General features: G+C 45.5%; 1 protein-coding gene and 1 long non-coding RNA gene across 4 annotated transcripts in view; one reads left to right on the top strand and one right to left on the bottom strand.

Moving 5' to 3' along the window:
* Positions 1-2511: 2511 nt before the first annotated feature.
* On the bottom strand, positions 2512-4105 carry LOC135321139 (uncharacterized). Its single transcript, XR_010380607.1, has 2 exons — positions 3982-4105; positions 2512-3204 (listed from the first exon to the last, which is right to left on the bottom strand). It is a non-coding gene; the product is annotated as an uncharacterized LOC135321139 (long non-coding RNA).
* ITGA6 (integrin subunit alpha 6) overlaps positions 3743-18086 on the top strand; it is a 76316-nt gene continuing 61972 nt past the window's right edge. For all 3 annotated transcript variants that reach the window (XM_031451657.2, XM_031451656.2, XM_031451658.2), the window contains exon 1: positions 3743-4130. In XM_031451657.2, the coding sequence (XP_031307517.1) occupies positions 3949-4130 (182 nt within the window). In that variant the 5' untranslated portion in view covers positions 3743-3948. The remainder of the gene's footprint in view (positions 4131-18086) is intronic.

The raw sequence follows: 18086 nt of genomic DNA on the forward strand, positions 1-18086 counted from the left end.
ATGTTATACATCAAATATATCTCAATAAAACTGGAAAAATAAATAAATTAAATAGATCTAGGTGTTAAGGTAGAGTTGGCAATTTGTATTCTCCTGGTTCCAACTGAAGGCAGGTTTGCCCTTATAAAAATGTGCTGTGATTTAACAGCAAAAGAAACATCAAAACAAAAAGCATTAAGGTTCAGTGTGGAAGGACACCCCCTGAACTCAATAGGGAGAAAAAAAGCAATACGGGAAAACTATTTTTTTTTTCTGAAACAAACAAAAATCTGCCATGGAACAGTCCGAATCCTGGTTTGGAATAATCTAATACATATATCTAGTTCACAAAACAGTAGGTAGATCATGGGTCAGTGCATAACTCATAAAAGCCCAGCTTTAAAAGCCAGCACACAGTGGAAGTTCTGGTTTTGACACAGCGCTCTAAATGCTTCAACTCCCACTAACTTTATTCATCATTAAGGCAAGGCGACTCTGGGGGCGTGGGGGGGGGGTAGATGGTATCATTATCCCTGCTTCATAGCAAGGGAAACTGAGGTGTAGGGAGACTAAATGATTTGTTTAAGGTCACTTGGCCAGTGTGGAGCAGAGATGGGATTTGAAGCAACTTGGGTCCCACAGGCCATGTGCTAATCACATTGACATGTGGCCTTCAATAAAGGGCTGCAGAGAACTTGTGAAGAGGTCAATATAATGTAACCACAGAAGGAGAATAGAGAGATGTTGGGGTTTTTTGTATATACATATATTTTATTGAAGTATAGTCAGTTTATAATGTATCAATTTCTGGTGTACAGCATACTGCTTCAGTCATACATGAACATACATATATTCCTTTTCATATTCTTTTTCATGACTTACTATAAGCTATTGAATATAGTTCCCTGTGCTATACACTGTAAACTTGTTGTTTATCTATTTTATATATATTAGAATCTGCAAATCTTGAACTCCCTTCCCACCCTCTTTCCCCACCTGCTAACCATAAATAAGTTTCTTTTCTATGTCTGTGAGTCTATTTCTGTTTTTCTGTTTTGTAAAATAAGTTTGTCTTTTTTTTTTAGATTCCACATATAAGTGAAATCATATGGTATTTTTCTTTCTCTTTTTGGCTTACTTCACTTAGTCCATCTCCAGTTCCATCCATGTTACTGCAAATGGCATTATTTCATTATTTTTTATGGCTGAGTAATATTCCATTGTGTAAATATACCACAGCTTCTTTATCCAGTCATCTGTTGATGGACATTTAGGTTGTTTCCATGTATTGACTATTGTAAATAATGCTGCTATGAACATTGGAGTTCATGTATCTTTTTGAATTAAGGTTCCCTCTGGATATATGCCCAGGAGTGGTATTGCTGGATCATATGGTAAGTCTATGTTTAGTCTTTTGAGGAATCTCCATACTGTTTTCCATAACAGCTGTACCAAACTACATTCCCATCAACAGTGTAGGAGGGTTCCCTTTTCTCCACACCCTTTCCAGCATTGTTTGTGAACTTTTTAATGATGGCCATTCTGACCGGTGTGAGGTAATACCTCCTTGTAGTTTTGATTTTCATTTCTCTGATTAATTAGCGATATTGGGCATTTTTTCCATGTGCTTACTGGCCATTTGTATGTCTTCACTGGAGAATTGCTTATTTAGGTCTTCTGCCCATTTTTGGATTAGGTTGTTTGTTTTTTTGTTATTAAATTGTGTGAGCTGTTTATATATTCTGGAAATTAAGCCCTTGTGTATCTCATCTTTTGCAAATATTTTCTACCATTCTGTAGGTTGTCTTTTTGTTCTGCTTATGGTTTCCTTAGCTGTGGAAAAGCTTTTAAGTTTAATTAGGTACCATTTGTTTAAGAGATGTTTTCAATAGCTAGTTTCTATGTTGCCTAAAAGTAGCAAATATGATCTTCTCTCCTGTTGGTGATGGTGAAGTCAACAGACCAGGGAGCCTGAATGTGAAACTGATTAAAGTAGGTTATTGGGTACTTGTTAAAACAGTGTAATGTCCAAGATTGTCTACTGAACTGGAACCCACTGTACCCCACTTTGGACTATATATGACTGGAGATATTGATTGGGAGAGAAGTGGGAATACCCCTATTGTGCTGAGGGATTCACTCTGGCAGCTGTGTCCACCCATAGACCCTTGATAATGTTCAGGTGGCTTTTCTATGTGGCACAGGCTGCTCCCTTGGTACAAATACACCTGGAGGTTAAATGGCACACTTTTGTTGTCTATTTGTATCACCAATTCAAACAAATAAATGAAACGCATTGTTAAAGAAAACTTACACTAATAAAATCCCCATCCCCAACCCCATGTGCACCCTGTGCTTCTGTTTCCAAAGCAGGGATGTCCCATTCCAAGGCAGGCTCCTCAAGGCATTCCAAGAGCCTTCTGGCTGGCACTTAATCTTCTTTATGCCATGGGGTCCCTTTGGCAAACTGCTGAAGATCATGGCCCACTTTTCAGAACCAGGTTTTTAATGCATAAAATAAAATACACAGGATTACAAAGGAAGCCAATTATATTAAAATATAGTTAACACAATGTTTAAGCAATATGATACATACTTTTAAATTGACATTATATAATAAGATCTAGCTGAGAGTTTTATCTAATAACTACTGTAATTTAAGATATTTGCAACAAGTGTATGTGATGTAAACAACCTATGGGTTCTACAGGAGACTAAGTCATAGATACCTACTGCCACTGTGGTGTTGCCTACATTCATAACGGAAGGAAATGCTAAATGTCAGTTAGAGGATTAGTGAAAATAAAAGTGTAAAAATTTTTTGTCATCCAAATTCATAGTAACCTGAATTCTCTCTCCCCTGGTTAAGAACTCCTCCTGGATAAAGTTACCCCAGGGGTTCACACTTCACTGGAAGCCCCACCCCACGTCCTGGAGGCTGGAGCCTTTAGGCCACCCACACAGAGCTCAGAGCTCTCTCTGCGGGGAGGTTTTCCTTCCAACTAGTCCTAGGAATTTGAGGGCAGAAAAGAGGGGCTCCTTAGCTCGTGGGTGCCACTTTAAATAATGCATCCTTTACTGTGGAGTGGCTTTTGAGTCTCAGAACACCTGGAAACCAAGTTTTAAGTTGCCTACGCCAGTGTGACTTCTCCCCCAAATTCTTCTTTTAAGCTGGGCACAGATCCCTGGATGCTCCGGGGCAAGGCTGAGCTTCAGTTTTCTCATCTGCAAAAAGAAAATACTTCATAGGATTGTTAAGAGAATGAAATAATAGCTGTGCGTTGTAAATTGCACAGCACTATTAAGGTTTGCACTGTTATTCTTTTTGACGGTTAGGTCTGTGAGGGAATGAATGAGGAAAGACTGCATTTGCACGTGGGCCTTGGTCAGCGAGCACCCGCTGATCGGGCGATCAGGGCGAGCGCATCACAGAGACTTGCCTTGCTAACAGGTAGTAAACGCCTTTCCGGTTCTGCGCCGAAATGGCAACCGTACAATTAAAGGGCTTCTCTCCGGGAGGACCCCCGGCCTGGGGCTGCCCAGCCCGCAGCTCGCCTCCGGGTCTCCCCGCCGCGGCTTCCGGGCCAGGTGCGGTGCGACCAGGCAGCGAGGGGCGGCGGGGAAGAGCAGCGACGGGCCGCACCGCAGCCGGGCCGGCCGGGAAGGTGCCGGCAGCGGGCGTGTGAGGAGGGGCCAGGGGTGGGGAGGGCCGGGGCGGGGCCGGCGTCCTCGTCACTTGATAAAACGCCTGCGAGTCTCCAGAGAACAACGGGCTCATTCAGTGGTTGGGAGCTGCCCGCGAGGGGGAGCGGCCGGGCGGAGAGCGCTACTCGTCCCGGGGGTGGGGCCGGGCGCGGCAACGAGAGGAGACCGAGGTGGCCGTGGCGGCAGCGGCGCCGTAGCCTCCAACCCGGCCCGGAGCGCAAGGCGGCCGCGCAGCTTCCCGCTCCTCTCCCAGTGCGCCGGCCCATGGCGGCCGCGGGGCAGCTGTGGCTGCTCTACCTGTCGGCGGGGCTCCTGCCCCGGCTCGGCGCCGCCTTCAACTTGGACACCCGCGAGGACAATGTGATCGAGAAAACCGGGGACCCCGGGAGCCTCTTCGGCTTCTCGCTGGCCATGCACTGGCAGCTGCAGCCCGAGGACAAGCGGCTGTGAGTTTCCCGACTCTGCTCACCCCACCGGGGCGCCGGCCCGCGCGCGAACCTGGACGAGGGCGCGCCGCGTTCCCGCCGGCCGCCTGCCCCGCCCGCCCGGGACACAGTCGACCTCGGGCCGAGCGGGGCCCGGCGCCCGGCGCGCTCGCCTCCGGCCCCGCCCGGCGCCGCGCCTACCCCCTTTCAGCCCCGGAAGGAGGAGAACCCGGGGGTCGACCCCTGCGAATTGCGTCCCGGTGCCAGGCGGGGCTGTCCTCGGCCCCCGGAGAGTTTACATTTTTTTTTTAAACGAAGTGCTTTCGGGCGGTCCTTGCCTTCGGGCATGTTTGCTGGGAACCAGGCAGGTGGCACGTTTTGCCGAGCTTCACGTGTGTGTTTGGGGCGGGGGCGATGTGGGAGTGGAGAGGTTGCCGTATCGCTGCGGTGAGGTGGCTGGGAGGGTCGTTCAGGGAGATCCAGGCCTTTTCCAAACTCAAAGAACACCCCGTGTCCCCGCAGACCCACGTGCCGCGGAGAAGTTGGAAAGTCACCTTTCATCACGTCCTGCGTGGCTCTCTCCGAAGGGCGGGTGCCCCAGTAGGAGAGACTTTTACATGCCCTCCCCCACTTTTTAAAAGATGGAACTAACCAAGCACCTGTTCTCAGGACTCTATCAGCTGAGAAAACAAGACCCCCCTAGTGGTGTGTCCGGCCCCCGCCCAAACTCCAAAGCTTCCGGCGCCACCCGAGACCCTCTGGGCCCAGCATTGGGCAGGCCCTGCCGAGGGGTTAAAGCAAAATGTCTGTTCTGGGCTGGGGCTTTGCAAACAAGGTTTGGAAGTGACAACCCCCCACCGTGGCATAGAGGCGCTCCTCCCTGGAGAAAGTGGAGACCGGCACTCTGAGATTCTCCTTTTCGTTCTTAGACAGTGTTGGGTTCCCACATGATCAAACTACTTAGGCTGGAGAGGGTATTTGGGAGCTTAGTCGCCTTAATCGCTGTGGGGCTGCATTCTTGATCTGTGCCACCGAAAAATAAACTTCACAAAAGGTTCCCCCTCCCCCCAGGCCTTTGGTTGAACTGAGGTCCTTCCAGGACCAACAGACCGGAGAAAGCAAAATGCGGCCACAGAAAAGAGAGGACTTTGTGTTTGTGAGAGGGAAATGGAATTTTAGGGCTGGAGGAGACCTCCTGATTTCAGCAATTAAGAACTTTGGAATTAGTGAATATTGTGGGCCCCTGAATCTTAAAGTCAGATTTTTCAGATAACACCTGCCAGCGAAGCAAAGAAATTAGTTGGGGGTGGGGAGGCCGAGGGCGGGTGGTCTGCAGGCTTGGCCAGCTGCTTATACTCTGCTTTCTCTCAGTAGAAATCATTGTTAAGCTGTAAATTTGAAATGAAAGGTGGTTTCTGTTAACTCAGTTAATGGATGACGTTTAGTGTCTCTGAAACCTTGCGTGTGTAAATAAATGTGCATCCACCCATATGGAGAATGAACTTGTTAGTGCAGAAATGATTGTGGGCCAGCAGAGGGAATCCGTTGTCATTGGCATTCTTTGGGCCAGTCGCCTACTGAAGCTGGTGGTTTCCTTGAAATACTTGTTCCAGCAAACACTGTGCAGGGGAACGACTGGGGCAAGAAAATACCTTGGGGATGGAGACTTGTGAAACGTGACTTTAGCCAGGAATCTCTGTCACTAAGGGTAGCAGTATGCTTGCTAAAACTTGTTCTTGCTGGTGGGCTTCTCTGTTATTAGAGCTGCTGCAAGTCCTCCCGAGGGTGAGAGTAGGCCTGTGTTTGAGCCCTGATGCCTTCTAGAAATGCTCTTCTTAGAGGTGACAGAGGAGGGTGGCCCACTTTAAGGGGACTGTATCTTTCCCTAGAGTTTAAAGTGTGGCAGTAACCACACTCTTAGGGGTCTGTGGTTTATGTCAAAAGCCGCTCCCTGCCCCGCTTCTTTTGGTCAAGTATTGCAACAGCATTGGCCCTCTTGGGAGAACCAGCACACACGGGCCATACCCACATCAGTTATCACCTTTGTCAGTAAAGGGTGTGGGTATAAATAACAGCCAGTGAGGATGAGATCCCACGACTCATGGGCCAGCTTCCTAAACTCTGCACTTTATGGAAAAGCTCAGTGGGATTATTTCAGGGACCTGGTGAGAGACCTGAGCTCAAATTCCTTCTCAGTGTTTAACAGCTGTTAGTCTGAGCCTTAGTGTCTTTATCTGTAAAATGGAGATATTACTGCTTAATAGGGTTGTTATGAGTATTAAGAGTTAACATGCAAAGTGTTTAATTCCTGCCTGGCATGGGTATTTGCTGACTATGTGATAGCTGTTAATCGCGATAAATTTAGAAGCAGTAATTGAATCCCTACTGTGCGCCTGCTACTCTACAGGCGTTAAACATCCTGTGATTCTCACTCTGTCAAAGAGGAAAGCCAAAGGTTATTGCAGTTTGGGTAATTTTAAACTTAGTCACACTTATGAAACCCGTTTTCAAAGCAATTTAACTTTAATCCATCTTAATTAGACTTGTAACAAAAGTAAATTTCTTAACAAAGGACTTGATTGAGGCAGGTGAAGTAAAGTATCAAACATGCGTGAGCAGACCAGATGAATGCAGCATTATGGAAACCACCATAGATTTTTGTGGGTTAACTTTTCTGCAGTGCTATTTAAATATTTAATAACATCTTCAACTCTGGTTAAGACTTTATAACAGAATAATATTGTATCTGAGAGCCTTAAAACATGTTGGGTGTTCCAAAAACTTTGGGGACTGTAAAACTGGAATAGAGACCGTAAAACTTCACTCTGGTTTTTAGGCTGTGTATTAAAGAAGGTTCAGGCTCCAAAAGATTATTAGATGGTTGGTTCAGTTACTGAGGTCAGGGTCTGAGCGCCTTGGAATCTTTCATTTCTCTTAGGTAGTTAAGGTTGAGTCACCCTGGCCTAGGTAGACAGTATGGGATGATGTCTGTGGGTATGTCCGTCCTCTGAATCATCCATCCCTCTTAGATCCATCTCTTCCCGGAATAGCTGTGTATGACTGTCTACAGGGCAGAATCTGAAAGGAAGAGTGATATTAAGTGAGAATAAGTGATATTCTCATGGAGCAGTTCTGGGTATGTCCCAGTCACCGTTTTGTTCTCTTGGGAAGTTTCTGATGACTGCTGTCGTCCCAAGGCTCTCCAGGCCCACTGTCACTGCTGGTGTGACTCTGTAATGTCGGCTCTTGATTTTTTGCAGACCTTTGATGTTCCTGCTTTAAAATTCATGTTTACTAAACTAGAGATCATCTAGTCAGACTGGCTCCCTTTACAGATGAAGATACTAAAGCCGAAAGTTAGGAAGTGTCTGTCTCAAGTTTCACAAGTCCTTAAGCAGAATCTTAGCCGAATCTGGATTTGAACTTGGTATTTCTGACTCATGCTCATTCCACCTCTAAAAGGAGAAGTCAGAAGTATCCTTCAGACCTGGAGAAATTGGCCGGCATCTGAGTTGTGGAAATGTACTTTGTTAGGCTGATTTATTAAGCTGCTCCCCATGTGGGTCAGGGCTGTCTAATTAAATATCTGTGCCTGGGCTCTCTTCCTGTTGACCCTTATTCCAGCTGGCCTTGGATCAGCTTCTGGGTCCTTCCTTCTTTGCTTGTCACTCCTTCCCGTTCTGAAAAAGCCCAGTGAGAGGTGACAGGAGCCAGCCCAGGATCGGAACTATGTCCAGGATGTCTGCCTAAGCACTTGCTTCCTTGCATTCACAGTGCCATGTGGCTCAGGGCCATCACCCAGGGACTGTGTAGGTCACCTTAAGTCCTGAGAGTGGAGAACGAGCCAAAATGGGCAGGGAGATTTAGAGAAGATCTTAGGACTCTGCAGGAAAGCAGAAATAGACAAGTTTAATTGTAACCCAGGCTGGTGTGAGCTCATCCAAGCAATGACTTAAGGTTGGAAAGAAAGGGTTGGGGTATTCCTGTGGTATGAATAATATATTGGGAAAGTCAGGTGAAATGCTCATGTAATAAAGTTCTCCGCTATTGTAAAGAAGCAGTTACTGTGTTCTTAGCTGTTTAATACTCTATTTTGGCATGACATTTAAGCTTTTGTAACAAAATAGTACTAGAACTGTGGTGCATGGTTCCCCTAGGACCTTGGCTCAGTGTATGGCTGTGGACAGAGTGGCCAGTGAATTATTTGGCACTTTTAAGGTAGACAGTGGAGACATGATAGAAAATACTATCCTATGCTTAGATGACAGGGTCAGTTTTACCTGGAACACTGATTGGTTCCGAGTCAGCTCACCTTAAAGAACAATCGAATCATTGTGAGAACCAGTTTAAATTTCTCCATGAAAGCCTTTAGAGTCCACCCCATACTACAGCATTTCTTCTTCCTTTGAAGGTCTGTAGCCCTTAGTACCAAGTGCCTGCCAGTTCTGATGGCTTTGTTTAACTGTTACCTGCCATTTTCAGAGAATGATCTAATCCCTCCCAACTGAATGATAGGTTATGTGAGGGCAGGGGTCTTAATGTTCATTTCTTTGCCTGATAGCACCTACCATATGTCTTGCAAATACAATGGAGTCAGATCATACACTCAATTTAACTTGTGAAATCAACTTTTCCAGCTCAGGGTAGAGAGGGAGAAGGCCCTTTATTTAACCCTTGGCCCTTCCCTGCTCCCATTAGGCATTGGTCTTTGCTGCCCCCAGGGAAAGGGAAACTGTAGTGGTAAAGCAGAGAGACACCTAAAACGTTAATTCTTCGTTTTTGAGTTTTCAAGGGCCCAGGTCCCAGCTAAGGGGTTTTCATGAATGATTTTTAATTACACTTGACTTTTGCCTTAAAGGCAGACTTTCGAACTTAACCCCAGATATACAGGCTGACTTCCACTGCAGTGGGTACTCAGGATCTGCGGGTGGTTAAAATGAGACTGGATAGGGAAGGACAGCTGTAGAATAAGATCCCAAAAGCTACTTGACAAGGGTGTGGGGGTCAAATAGAAGTGAGCATGTTGAGGACATTTGTGAGCTGATGGCTAAAGCTGTAGGTATTCATGGACAGGAAGGGAATCTTGGCTGTATGTAGCTCTTAAAGTGTAATGGTGGGGAAGCTGCTGACCCCTCCAGTGAGAGCTGTAGGATGGTGATCTGGGTGGATCACGTGTTGGGACCAGAGTTCTAGTGGCCTTTTGGGAGGGTGGTCAAGGTTGAGCCCCAGTAATAGGCACAGGGAACAGGGCCAGCCCCCACTGCTCATCTTCCCCTTCTCTGTTTGGGTATAAGTTTAGAGTCAAATAACTAGGAACCTTAGGGGTTCTTAAACCTACCTGGTCATCAAAGTAACTTGGGGAATGTTTTTATGTTTAATTTTAAAAATATAATTTTAGGCTCAGCCCAGATCTGTTGTACCAGTTTCCATAGATGTGATTTAAGAATCTGTTCATAGAGTTTGAGCTAGATGAGCTTTCCTTTTTTTTTTTTTTTAAATGCAGAAGGTAACACATCATGTAGTGGATAAGAGCAGATTTGAGAGCTAGAGTCTAGATCCCAGCTAGAGTCTTGAACTAGATAGGACCAAATCCTGCTCTGGCATTTACTAGCTGTGACATTGTGCAGGATACCTACAGTTCTGCTCCCGGGTCCAAGGTGTGGGGTTTCCCCCTTACACCACCAAGCAATTCTCAGATACCAGCTGTATGTCCTAGAAATCGACTCAGTTCTGACACTCTCTACCTGGAGATCACATCAGATCTCACAAATAGGGGGGTCAGTCCTACAAGACTGCCTCTCCCCCATTTCAGATGCCCGTCTCAAGTCCAAGTTGCCACCTGTGCAGCTGACGGACCAGCTATAGATTCGATCTTCCCAGGACCCCTTCCTTGGGTTTAATTTGCTAAAGCAGCTCGCAGAATGCAGAGAAACATTTTACTTACTAGATTACCAGTTTATTATAAATAGATATAATTCAGAAACAGCCATATGCACGGAGCAAGGCGTAGGGGAAAGGTTTGGTGTTTCCATGCTCTCTCCGAGCAAGCCACTCTCCCCTAATCTGCATGTCCACCTACCCGGATGTTCTTCGGACTTCAGCCTTTTGGGCTTTTATAGACTTCATTACACAGGCATGATTGATGAAATCATTGGCCATTGGTGATTGAACTCAACCTCCAGCCCTTCCTCCCGGGAGGTCAGGAGGGTGGGACTGAAAGTTCCAACCCACTAATAATCAAGTGCTTGGTTCTCCTGGCAACCAGCCCCCCTCCTTAGGTGCAGTCGGAAGCCACCTCATTAACATAACAAAAGACACCTTTATCGCTCTCCTCGCTTAGGAAATTCCAAGGGTTTTAGGAGCTCTGTGCCAGGAACTGTAGATGGAAACCAAACATGTATTTCTTACTATAAGTCACAGTACCTAATCTCTCTAGGCCTCTCTTTCCTCAGCTGTAAAGTAAGGATAATTATACCTTAGACTAGTCCTGGCCCAAAGTAAGCACTTTGTGTTTGTTAAATAAATGTGGAGACCAAGGCTGTAAGAGGTGAAGTGGCCATGTCATGTGGCACAAGGTGCTTCTAAATCCACATCTTCCTTGCTTCCTGGCCTGTGCAGGGTGTGTGCTTTCTCTTTTAGGGGTTTGATTTTGATCAGGTTTACGTGTACATCATCCCTTCTCTTACATTTTACAGTTAACATGTTTGGAAAGTACATCTCAGAAAAGTACAGAGTACATCTCAAAGTACACCTCACCTTTTGGTGGCCTTTTGGTAGCTGCCAAGCAATATATAAATACCAGCAGGGTTTCAGTATACAGAAGAGATGAATGGGCAGACCGGTGAGGGGATGCTGAGGTTCTGGACAGGCAGTGACTTCAGGCATAGGATACCCATTCAGGGTGGACCTTGTGGTTACAGGGTGGAGTTACTCATAAGGAATACCAACTGTCTGGTTTCCAGATATTCTCAAACCTCTGTGACTTTGAAAGTACCACTCCACCCCTATCCCTGGCAGGCCGGGTAATTTGCACTCCACCCAGGGCAAGGCTGATGACGATTTGTTTTTCTTAGTCCTTTGTTTGGCATTAATGTATGTTAAGAAGGAGCTTGTGCAAAGCTGGATCTGATTGTCAATGATGAAGCTGCCTAAAATTAAAAGATGCATGGACAAAGTGTGGAAGTGGTGTTTTAGCAGATTTGTGTTCATTTGCTATACTGGTATTTAGAATTGCACAAGAGATCTCTTGGTACTAAATTAAGAGGCTAGTTAGTTGTCAGTTAGCCCTGAACCGGCACAGATCGACTGACTCTTTCCCAGTGTGGGCCCCTGTTAGCTAATAACAAGGTGGAATGATCGCCATGTAAACTGCTGCTGTCTGGCTTTTTGTTTAAACAAACAGGGCAGGACAATTCCAAATCCAGTCACCTGTTCTCCGGTTGGTGTGTTTGCAGAATGACACCTTCATAGGCCAGTGTAGCCGCGGAGCTTCCCTACATCACGCGTGCTTGCACACATACACAGGCTGGATTCCAGTGTTGGATACTGTCATTTTATCTAATCCCAACTTTGCCAAAAAAAAAAACAAAACCCTTTAAGTCTCTAAAACCAATTAAGCGTTCTGAATTAGGGGGAATGGGGAAAGTGCCATGAAAGAGTGCAGAAGGCCAAACCAGTGACACGGAGCCACGGATGCGCGCGTTTATTTGCCTACCAGCTGGATGTATTTTGCATGTCGTACAGTATGAAGATTACTTTTTTGAAAAGCCACTTCAGATAGAAGAAAAACCTTTTAGAGAAATAGGCTTTATGAGCCCGGGAGTATAGAAATAAAAATAAACTTTGGTATAATTTGAAAGGGGCACATTGGTTAGTGATATGAAGAATAAACAAAGCCCGGGGTAATGCCCGTGTACCCGCGGTCTGTGCTTGCTTTCCTGGGTGATATCCACGTTGCTACGGTCTGTTCATTTTGAAAGGGACATTCGTTTGTACTGAGGTTATTTTAATTCGGTGTGTGTGTGTGTGTGTGTGAGAGAGATACACAGGATCATAAACATTTAAGACCCAGAGGGTAGGATGTCACTGAACTGCAGGTCTCCTGAACCAAGTAACCTCTTTTCTTTGAAGAATCAGAGTCCTGTCTTCAGGATATACTGCCATTGATAAGGGATCAGTCTTCTGTGGTCCTGATAAAGCAACATGCTATAAAGTTAACCAGAGGATCCCATGAGACTGAGCCATGGTGTGGGTGTGGGACGGCAGTATGGCTGGCCCATTCTGCACACTGGGAGTTTGGAGTTCTGTGCTCTCCCTCTTTGCTGAGGAGAGTGAAGAAATCTTTCCCACGTGCCCTTCCCACTGATAACGTCCTGTCAAATGATGACCTGACCCCTCTCCTACTGGCAGGTTAGTTTCACCTGTCCTATCGAGAGCAAAGGTGTTTTGAAGTAGTGAGACAGAAATGTTTAGAATTCTACAAGGCTCTGGAGAGATTGGAGATAGGTAAGAAAAGATATTTAAAAACCTAGGGTGAATGTGAGGTCTTGAAAACCTATGGATTGGGCTTAAGGAATCCAGCTTTGCTGTGACACAAATAAACCTAAGAGTTTTTAAATAAGGAAAGGCTTCAAGAGGCTTAGATGTGATCAAATGGATATGCAGAGACCTCATTCTAGGAAAATGGCTTTGCCACTGGTGCCTCCTGGCTGCTGGGGAGAGTAGGTCCATGGGCCAATTTAGGACAATACTCAGAAAAAATTGAGAGCTGGCTTTCAGATCTGGGTGACGAATAGTCTCATGTGAACCCACAAGTGCAGAAAGAGATGGGCCTAGACACTGTTAGACCTTCTAGAGGCTCAAGAACAGGGACTTGGGGAGGACTGGAGGAGAGGCCCACTAAATTAGATGGTCCAAAGCTCAAGGGAGGACTTTGGGGGCCAGCTGGAGAAATGTTTTAATGCCCAGCACGTGGTAAAGCTATTTCAGATTCCATGTTAGATTGGCCAGATTGGAAAGAAAAGTACTTCCTAAGTCTTGTATTTAGGAAAGGCCCAAGGCTGCTACAGAGGGAACTGAGAAAGGGTGTAGGGTGTGGAGAGGCGGCTTGGGGACCCCTACTCAGAGCATGATCGCAGAAGGTGAGTGCTGAGAGACAGTGATTCCCTAAGCTCAGTAGTGCCACCAACCAGAAGCCAGCTGAGAAGGTGTTTCACTATCATAGGGTAAGAAATTGGTCTTCTGTAAACTCATTTCTTTCTTTGTGTGTGCATGTATATATACAGGAATATTTTATATTTCAACCTAAAAATATAGGGATTTTTATCTTTACTGGAGCATGAGGACCAAGTAAAAACTTGGAAGGGAGAGCACTCTGGACTTGCTAGAAAAACCATAACCAGCTTCCCCTCCCCTGTAAAAGTTGTTAATAAATGCCCAGGCACTGTTCTAGGGCTGGAGATAGAGCAGCAAACAAAATAGATAAAATTCTTGCTCAGATTCTGATGGAAAAGATAAACAAAGTAAATAAGGTATTATGTTAGATGGTAATAGTGATATAGGGGAAACTAAAGTGGAGAGAGGGACTAAAGAGTGAGAGTTGGGTAGGGAGTGAGTGGCCACCGGGCAGCCAGGGAAAACTTCCCTGGGAAGGTGCAAGCCATGTCAGTATTGGGGGAAAAGTATTTCTAGCAGTGAGAACAGCAAGTGCAAAGGCCCTCAGGCAGAAGCATGCCTAGCATGTTCAGGAACAGCAAGGAAGCATGTAGTTTCCTTGGCACCAAATTGTGTCAAGCTTTAAAGATCATTGAAAGACTGGCTTTTACTTTGGAATGAGATGGGAAGCCATTAGAGGGTTCTGACTTAGGTTTTACACGGATTTCTCTAGCAGCTAGTTTATTGAAGATGGACTGTATGAGGGCAAGTTTAGATGCAGTGATCTTAATGCGGAAGGTCTTTTTAGTAATAGGTAAGAGATGATAGTGGTTTGGCCCAAGGTGGTAGTGGTAAAGATATTAAGAAGTGGTTGGATTCTGGACATATTTTGAAAGAGTCAACAGGATTTCCTATGGACTAGATATAAGAGAGAAAACCTGGAAGGATGAAGTTGTCATACAGTGGTTTAGGGAGGACTATAAAAGGAGTAGATTTGGGGGAAAGAGCAGATGCTTAATTTTGGAAATCTTAGGTTTGACATGTCTAGACATCCAAGTGGAGTTGTTGAGGAGGCAGTTGAATAAAAGTCTGAAGTTTGGGTGGAAAGGTTTGGATTGGAGATGCAAGTAGTGGAGCCATGTGCTTCTAGGTTGTACTTAGAGGGATGGACTGAATGAATGAGATCACCAAGGAAGTGGTGGACAGAGCTGCAAGGCACTCCCACGTAGAGGTTAGGGAGATGGGGGAACCAGCACCAGGGACAGAGAGGAATGGTCAGTAAGGTGGGGAGCTAGGCGATGTACTATCCTGGAAGCCACATGATGAGGTCATGTCAGAGAAGGAGTGACCAATCAGTTGTGTCAAACGACACTGAGAATTCGTCACTGGAATAGCAATGTGGAGGCCCTTGGTGACTGTATCTGAACCCTTGTGGTGGAGTGGGTGCACTGCCTGGTTGCAGCGAGTGAGTTTGTGAGAGACTAGAAGAATTGGAGGCAAGGAATACGAGCTCTAAGTTCTGCTGAAGAGGGGAGCAGGACAAGAGCTAGAGGAGAAACTGGGGTTAAGAGGGAATTCTGTTCTATTTTTTAAGATGGGAGGAAATGACAATGAGCTGGTTTGTTGATGAGGATAATTCAGTAGGAAAGGCCAAGTGAATGCAGGAGAGAGAATTGCTGGTGTGATGTCTGCAGTAGGTGAGAGGGGTACACCAGTGGGGAGGTTAGCCTGGTTACTGGAGCACAGGTAGCTCATCTCATCACTGAATAAAGGGGCACAGATGCAGGTAGGTGGGTAGTGGGTAGTTATCCTGGTGGGAGACTCTGGGATTTTTTTCTGGTTGCTCCTAATTTCTCAGTGAATAATAGATCATTAACCCTAAGTTACTCAATATCTGTGTAGAAGTTTGCCTTGTAGGAGGAAGAACTCCATTCTAGAGACAGAGGAATGTGGGGTTTGAATCCCAGCTTCTCCACATTCTACTGACTTGACTTCGGAAAAGTTGCTTGTCCTCATCAGTAAAATGGAGGCACTAAATGGTAACTACCCCGTAGGGTTGTGAAGATTAAATGAGGTGAGCGGGGGGAGGGTATAACTCAGTGGTAGAGTGTGTGCTTAACATGCACGAGGTCCTGGGTTCCATGCCCAGTACCTCCCTAATAAATAAATAAATAAGCAAACTTAATTACCTCCTCACACCAAATTTTTTTAAAAAAGAAGTTACTTTTAAAAAATAAAAAAATAAATGTGGCAAAATAAAAATTGATAAATGTAGTAAGTAATAAAGCCTTCAGCATAGAGCCTGGCACATCCAAGAAACATCAGCCTTTACTATTGAGAGTGCCGTGAAGTAAAACATGAGTGTAATTCCCTCACATGGGGAGTTTTTATAGCTATCTTGTCTTCGTAGTCTGGCAGACAGCAGAGGTTACCCTTTGGGGGTCAGGTCAAAGGTGAAGTTGCTCCATGGGCTGGGCTACAGCCAGAGTTGGGGACAGTTCACAGACAGGTGGGAACTATAATACTGCCTTGAAGAAGAGGGTAAGGGGAAATATGGGTCCTGGTGGAAGGAGGAGAAAATGGTGATGGGCAGAACTCTCTAAGGATTTCCAGTTTCTTATGTTATATTTGAGCTACAGAGAACCACAGATTCTTATTTTGTTAAATTCTTTCTTACTTTTGTTAAAGGCTCACTTTGTGCTGAGTGTGCGTTTCCATGTGGGAGTAGCTGCAGCTCCAGATCTGGTTCTGTCTTGGACGGCACAACGTCTGTGTGTCCTGCAGGCCTGGTGGACACCAGGACGTTGACAGGTGGATGTGTGCCATGCAGGGTGGGAGTGAGCGGGGAACATGCAGGGGTGCCGGGGCCTGGCATCGTGTTCCCACTAGCTGAGTTGATTGTCTCTGTAATCCTGGTCCACACACCCAGAGTTTCACTGCGTGTACTGAAGAGAAATGACACATGCCCTCATCAAACTGTCAGGGATGCAGAAAACAAGGCTGAATGACACTTCGGGCCCTAAAGTACTGTCAGTTTTCAGTCCCTTTCAGGATAAGTGGTATAGACTAAAGAGGTAGCTTGAGGTAAATCTGAATCTGAAAATAAATAGACCATCTCTGAAATTACACAAGGATGTGACTCATCAGGACCTTAGCACCATCACCCCAGGGCGTGCTGCAAATTCTTTAGGGGACATCTTCCGAGGTAGCTTGGTGGCAAGTTATTTTTAAAAATCTAAGAATAGTGCAGATTGAAGTAGTGTAAGTTTTTAATACAAAATATGAGGCTTTAAAGACAGTTGAAGCTCTTGGTGGTTGCCGTGCCTCTGCCCCCAAACCCATTCATCTCCTCCGTCATCCAGGGTTTCTGTGAAAATGGTGGAGAAGCACTGACTGGCTCAACCCTTTCTCTGCAGAGGGATGAGTGACACCCAGAAAAGTCAAGAGACAGCTCGGTAGTAGCAGTATGAGCTCTGAAACCGAGCCACCCAAGGCCCAGTCCACCCAGTGCTATTCCATACATGCCTTCATTTTGATGATGTGGCCCATCCCTGGAGTTAGACCTGTACGGCATGATCTTGCTCTCAATAGAGCAGCATCTTACATTTTTAAATGTCATCCCCCATAATGGTATGGAATAGCAATAGCAAATATACAGCCGCTCTTGCCCTGTCACCCCGGCTAACTGGGGGCTTTCCAAACAACCATAGCACTGCTAGCTGAGTCAGTTCTCCAGGTCAGCATGAGTTAGCCTCTGCTGACACATGGGTGTTTGCACATCGGACAGCACCTGTTTGCCCTCTTGACCTGGCCAAATCCCCCGCATGTGGGAGGCACTCTACACGTCTGCCTGATGGACACAATCCCTGCTGGTTTGAGCTTCTCAAGAGCAAGGCTGATGGCTTGTCCACTTTTTGTTCAAATCTAATAGAAAGGGATACCCAAATGGCATTTGTTAAGCCCTTGGTGTTGATTTAATTTCCCAAATCAGTGAAAGATTGTAGAAAATAGGAAGTGGATGACCATTTCTTTAGAATGAGCCTTTACACTCTGGTACCACTTACACATGAGATCTACCATCTTAACCATTTTTAAGTGTACAGTTCAGTAGTGTTAAATATATCCACATGGTTGTGAACACCCTGGTACTTCTTAAACATCTTCTGGAGTGCCCAGAAATCAGGATGGCCATAGTGTGAGGCCATAAAATATTGATAAACCAAACTTCAAGTACCTAAACGTAGAATTGTGCTAAATCCTATTATCTGATATGATATGCTGATGTAGATTAGTGGCAATGGAAGTAAAAGTTTAACAAATTAATGATTTTGAAAATTCCGTCTCCTAGCTAAGTATATGTTCTCCAATTTGGTAAAGGACAGCTCCTGGTTGAATTTCGCAGCTGTGTCCTTGGCTCCATTTGTGGAACCTTAGGGTTCCTCACACAGACCCTTTGAGAAACGGAAGTAATTTTTTTACCGAGTTGTGAGAAAATTGCAACAGATAAAAAGCCTGGCTGTTTCTGACTTATGTCTTGCTACTCTCCATTCCTAACTCTCAGTAGCTTTAAAATGAAACAGATTTCGGTGGCACGCTGACTCCAGGTGAAGCTGAGGTTGGATATGACAGTGGCACGTTCATGGGTTGAAATTCAGAAGCAAGTGTGTGTGTGTGTGTGTGTTCAGGAACATCAGATTAGACTGACAGCTGTCCCTGTTGGTTAGGGCAGCTTTAGTTTGTCTTGCAAATATTTTCTCTGTTCATGGTACCCTCCCCACTCCCACCCACCCCCTGCTTCCTTTAGAGCCACGTTAATCTCATACC

Source organism: Camelus dromedarius, chromosome 4, assembly GCF_036321535.1.
Source record: "Camelus dromedarius isolate mCamDro1 chromosome 4, mCamDro1.pat, whole genome shotgun sequence".
NCBI classification, from domain to species: domain Eukaryota; kingdom Metazoa; phylum Chordata; class Mammalia; order Artiodactyla; family Camelidae; genus Camelus; species Camelus dromedarius.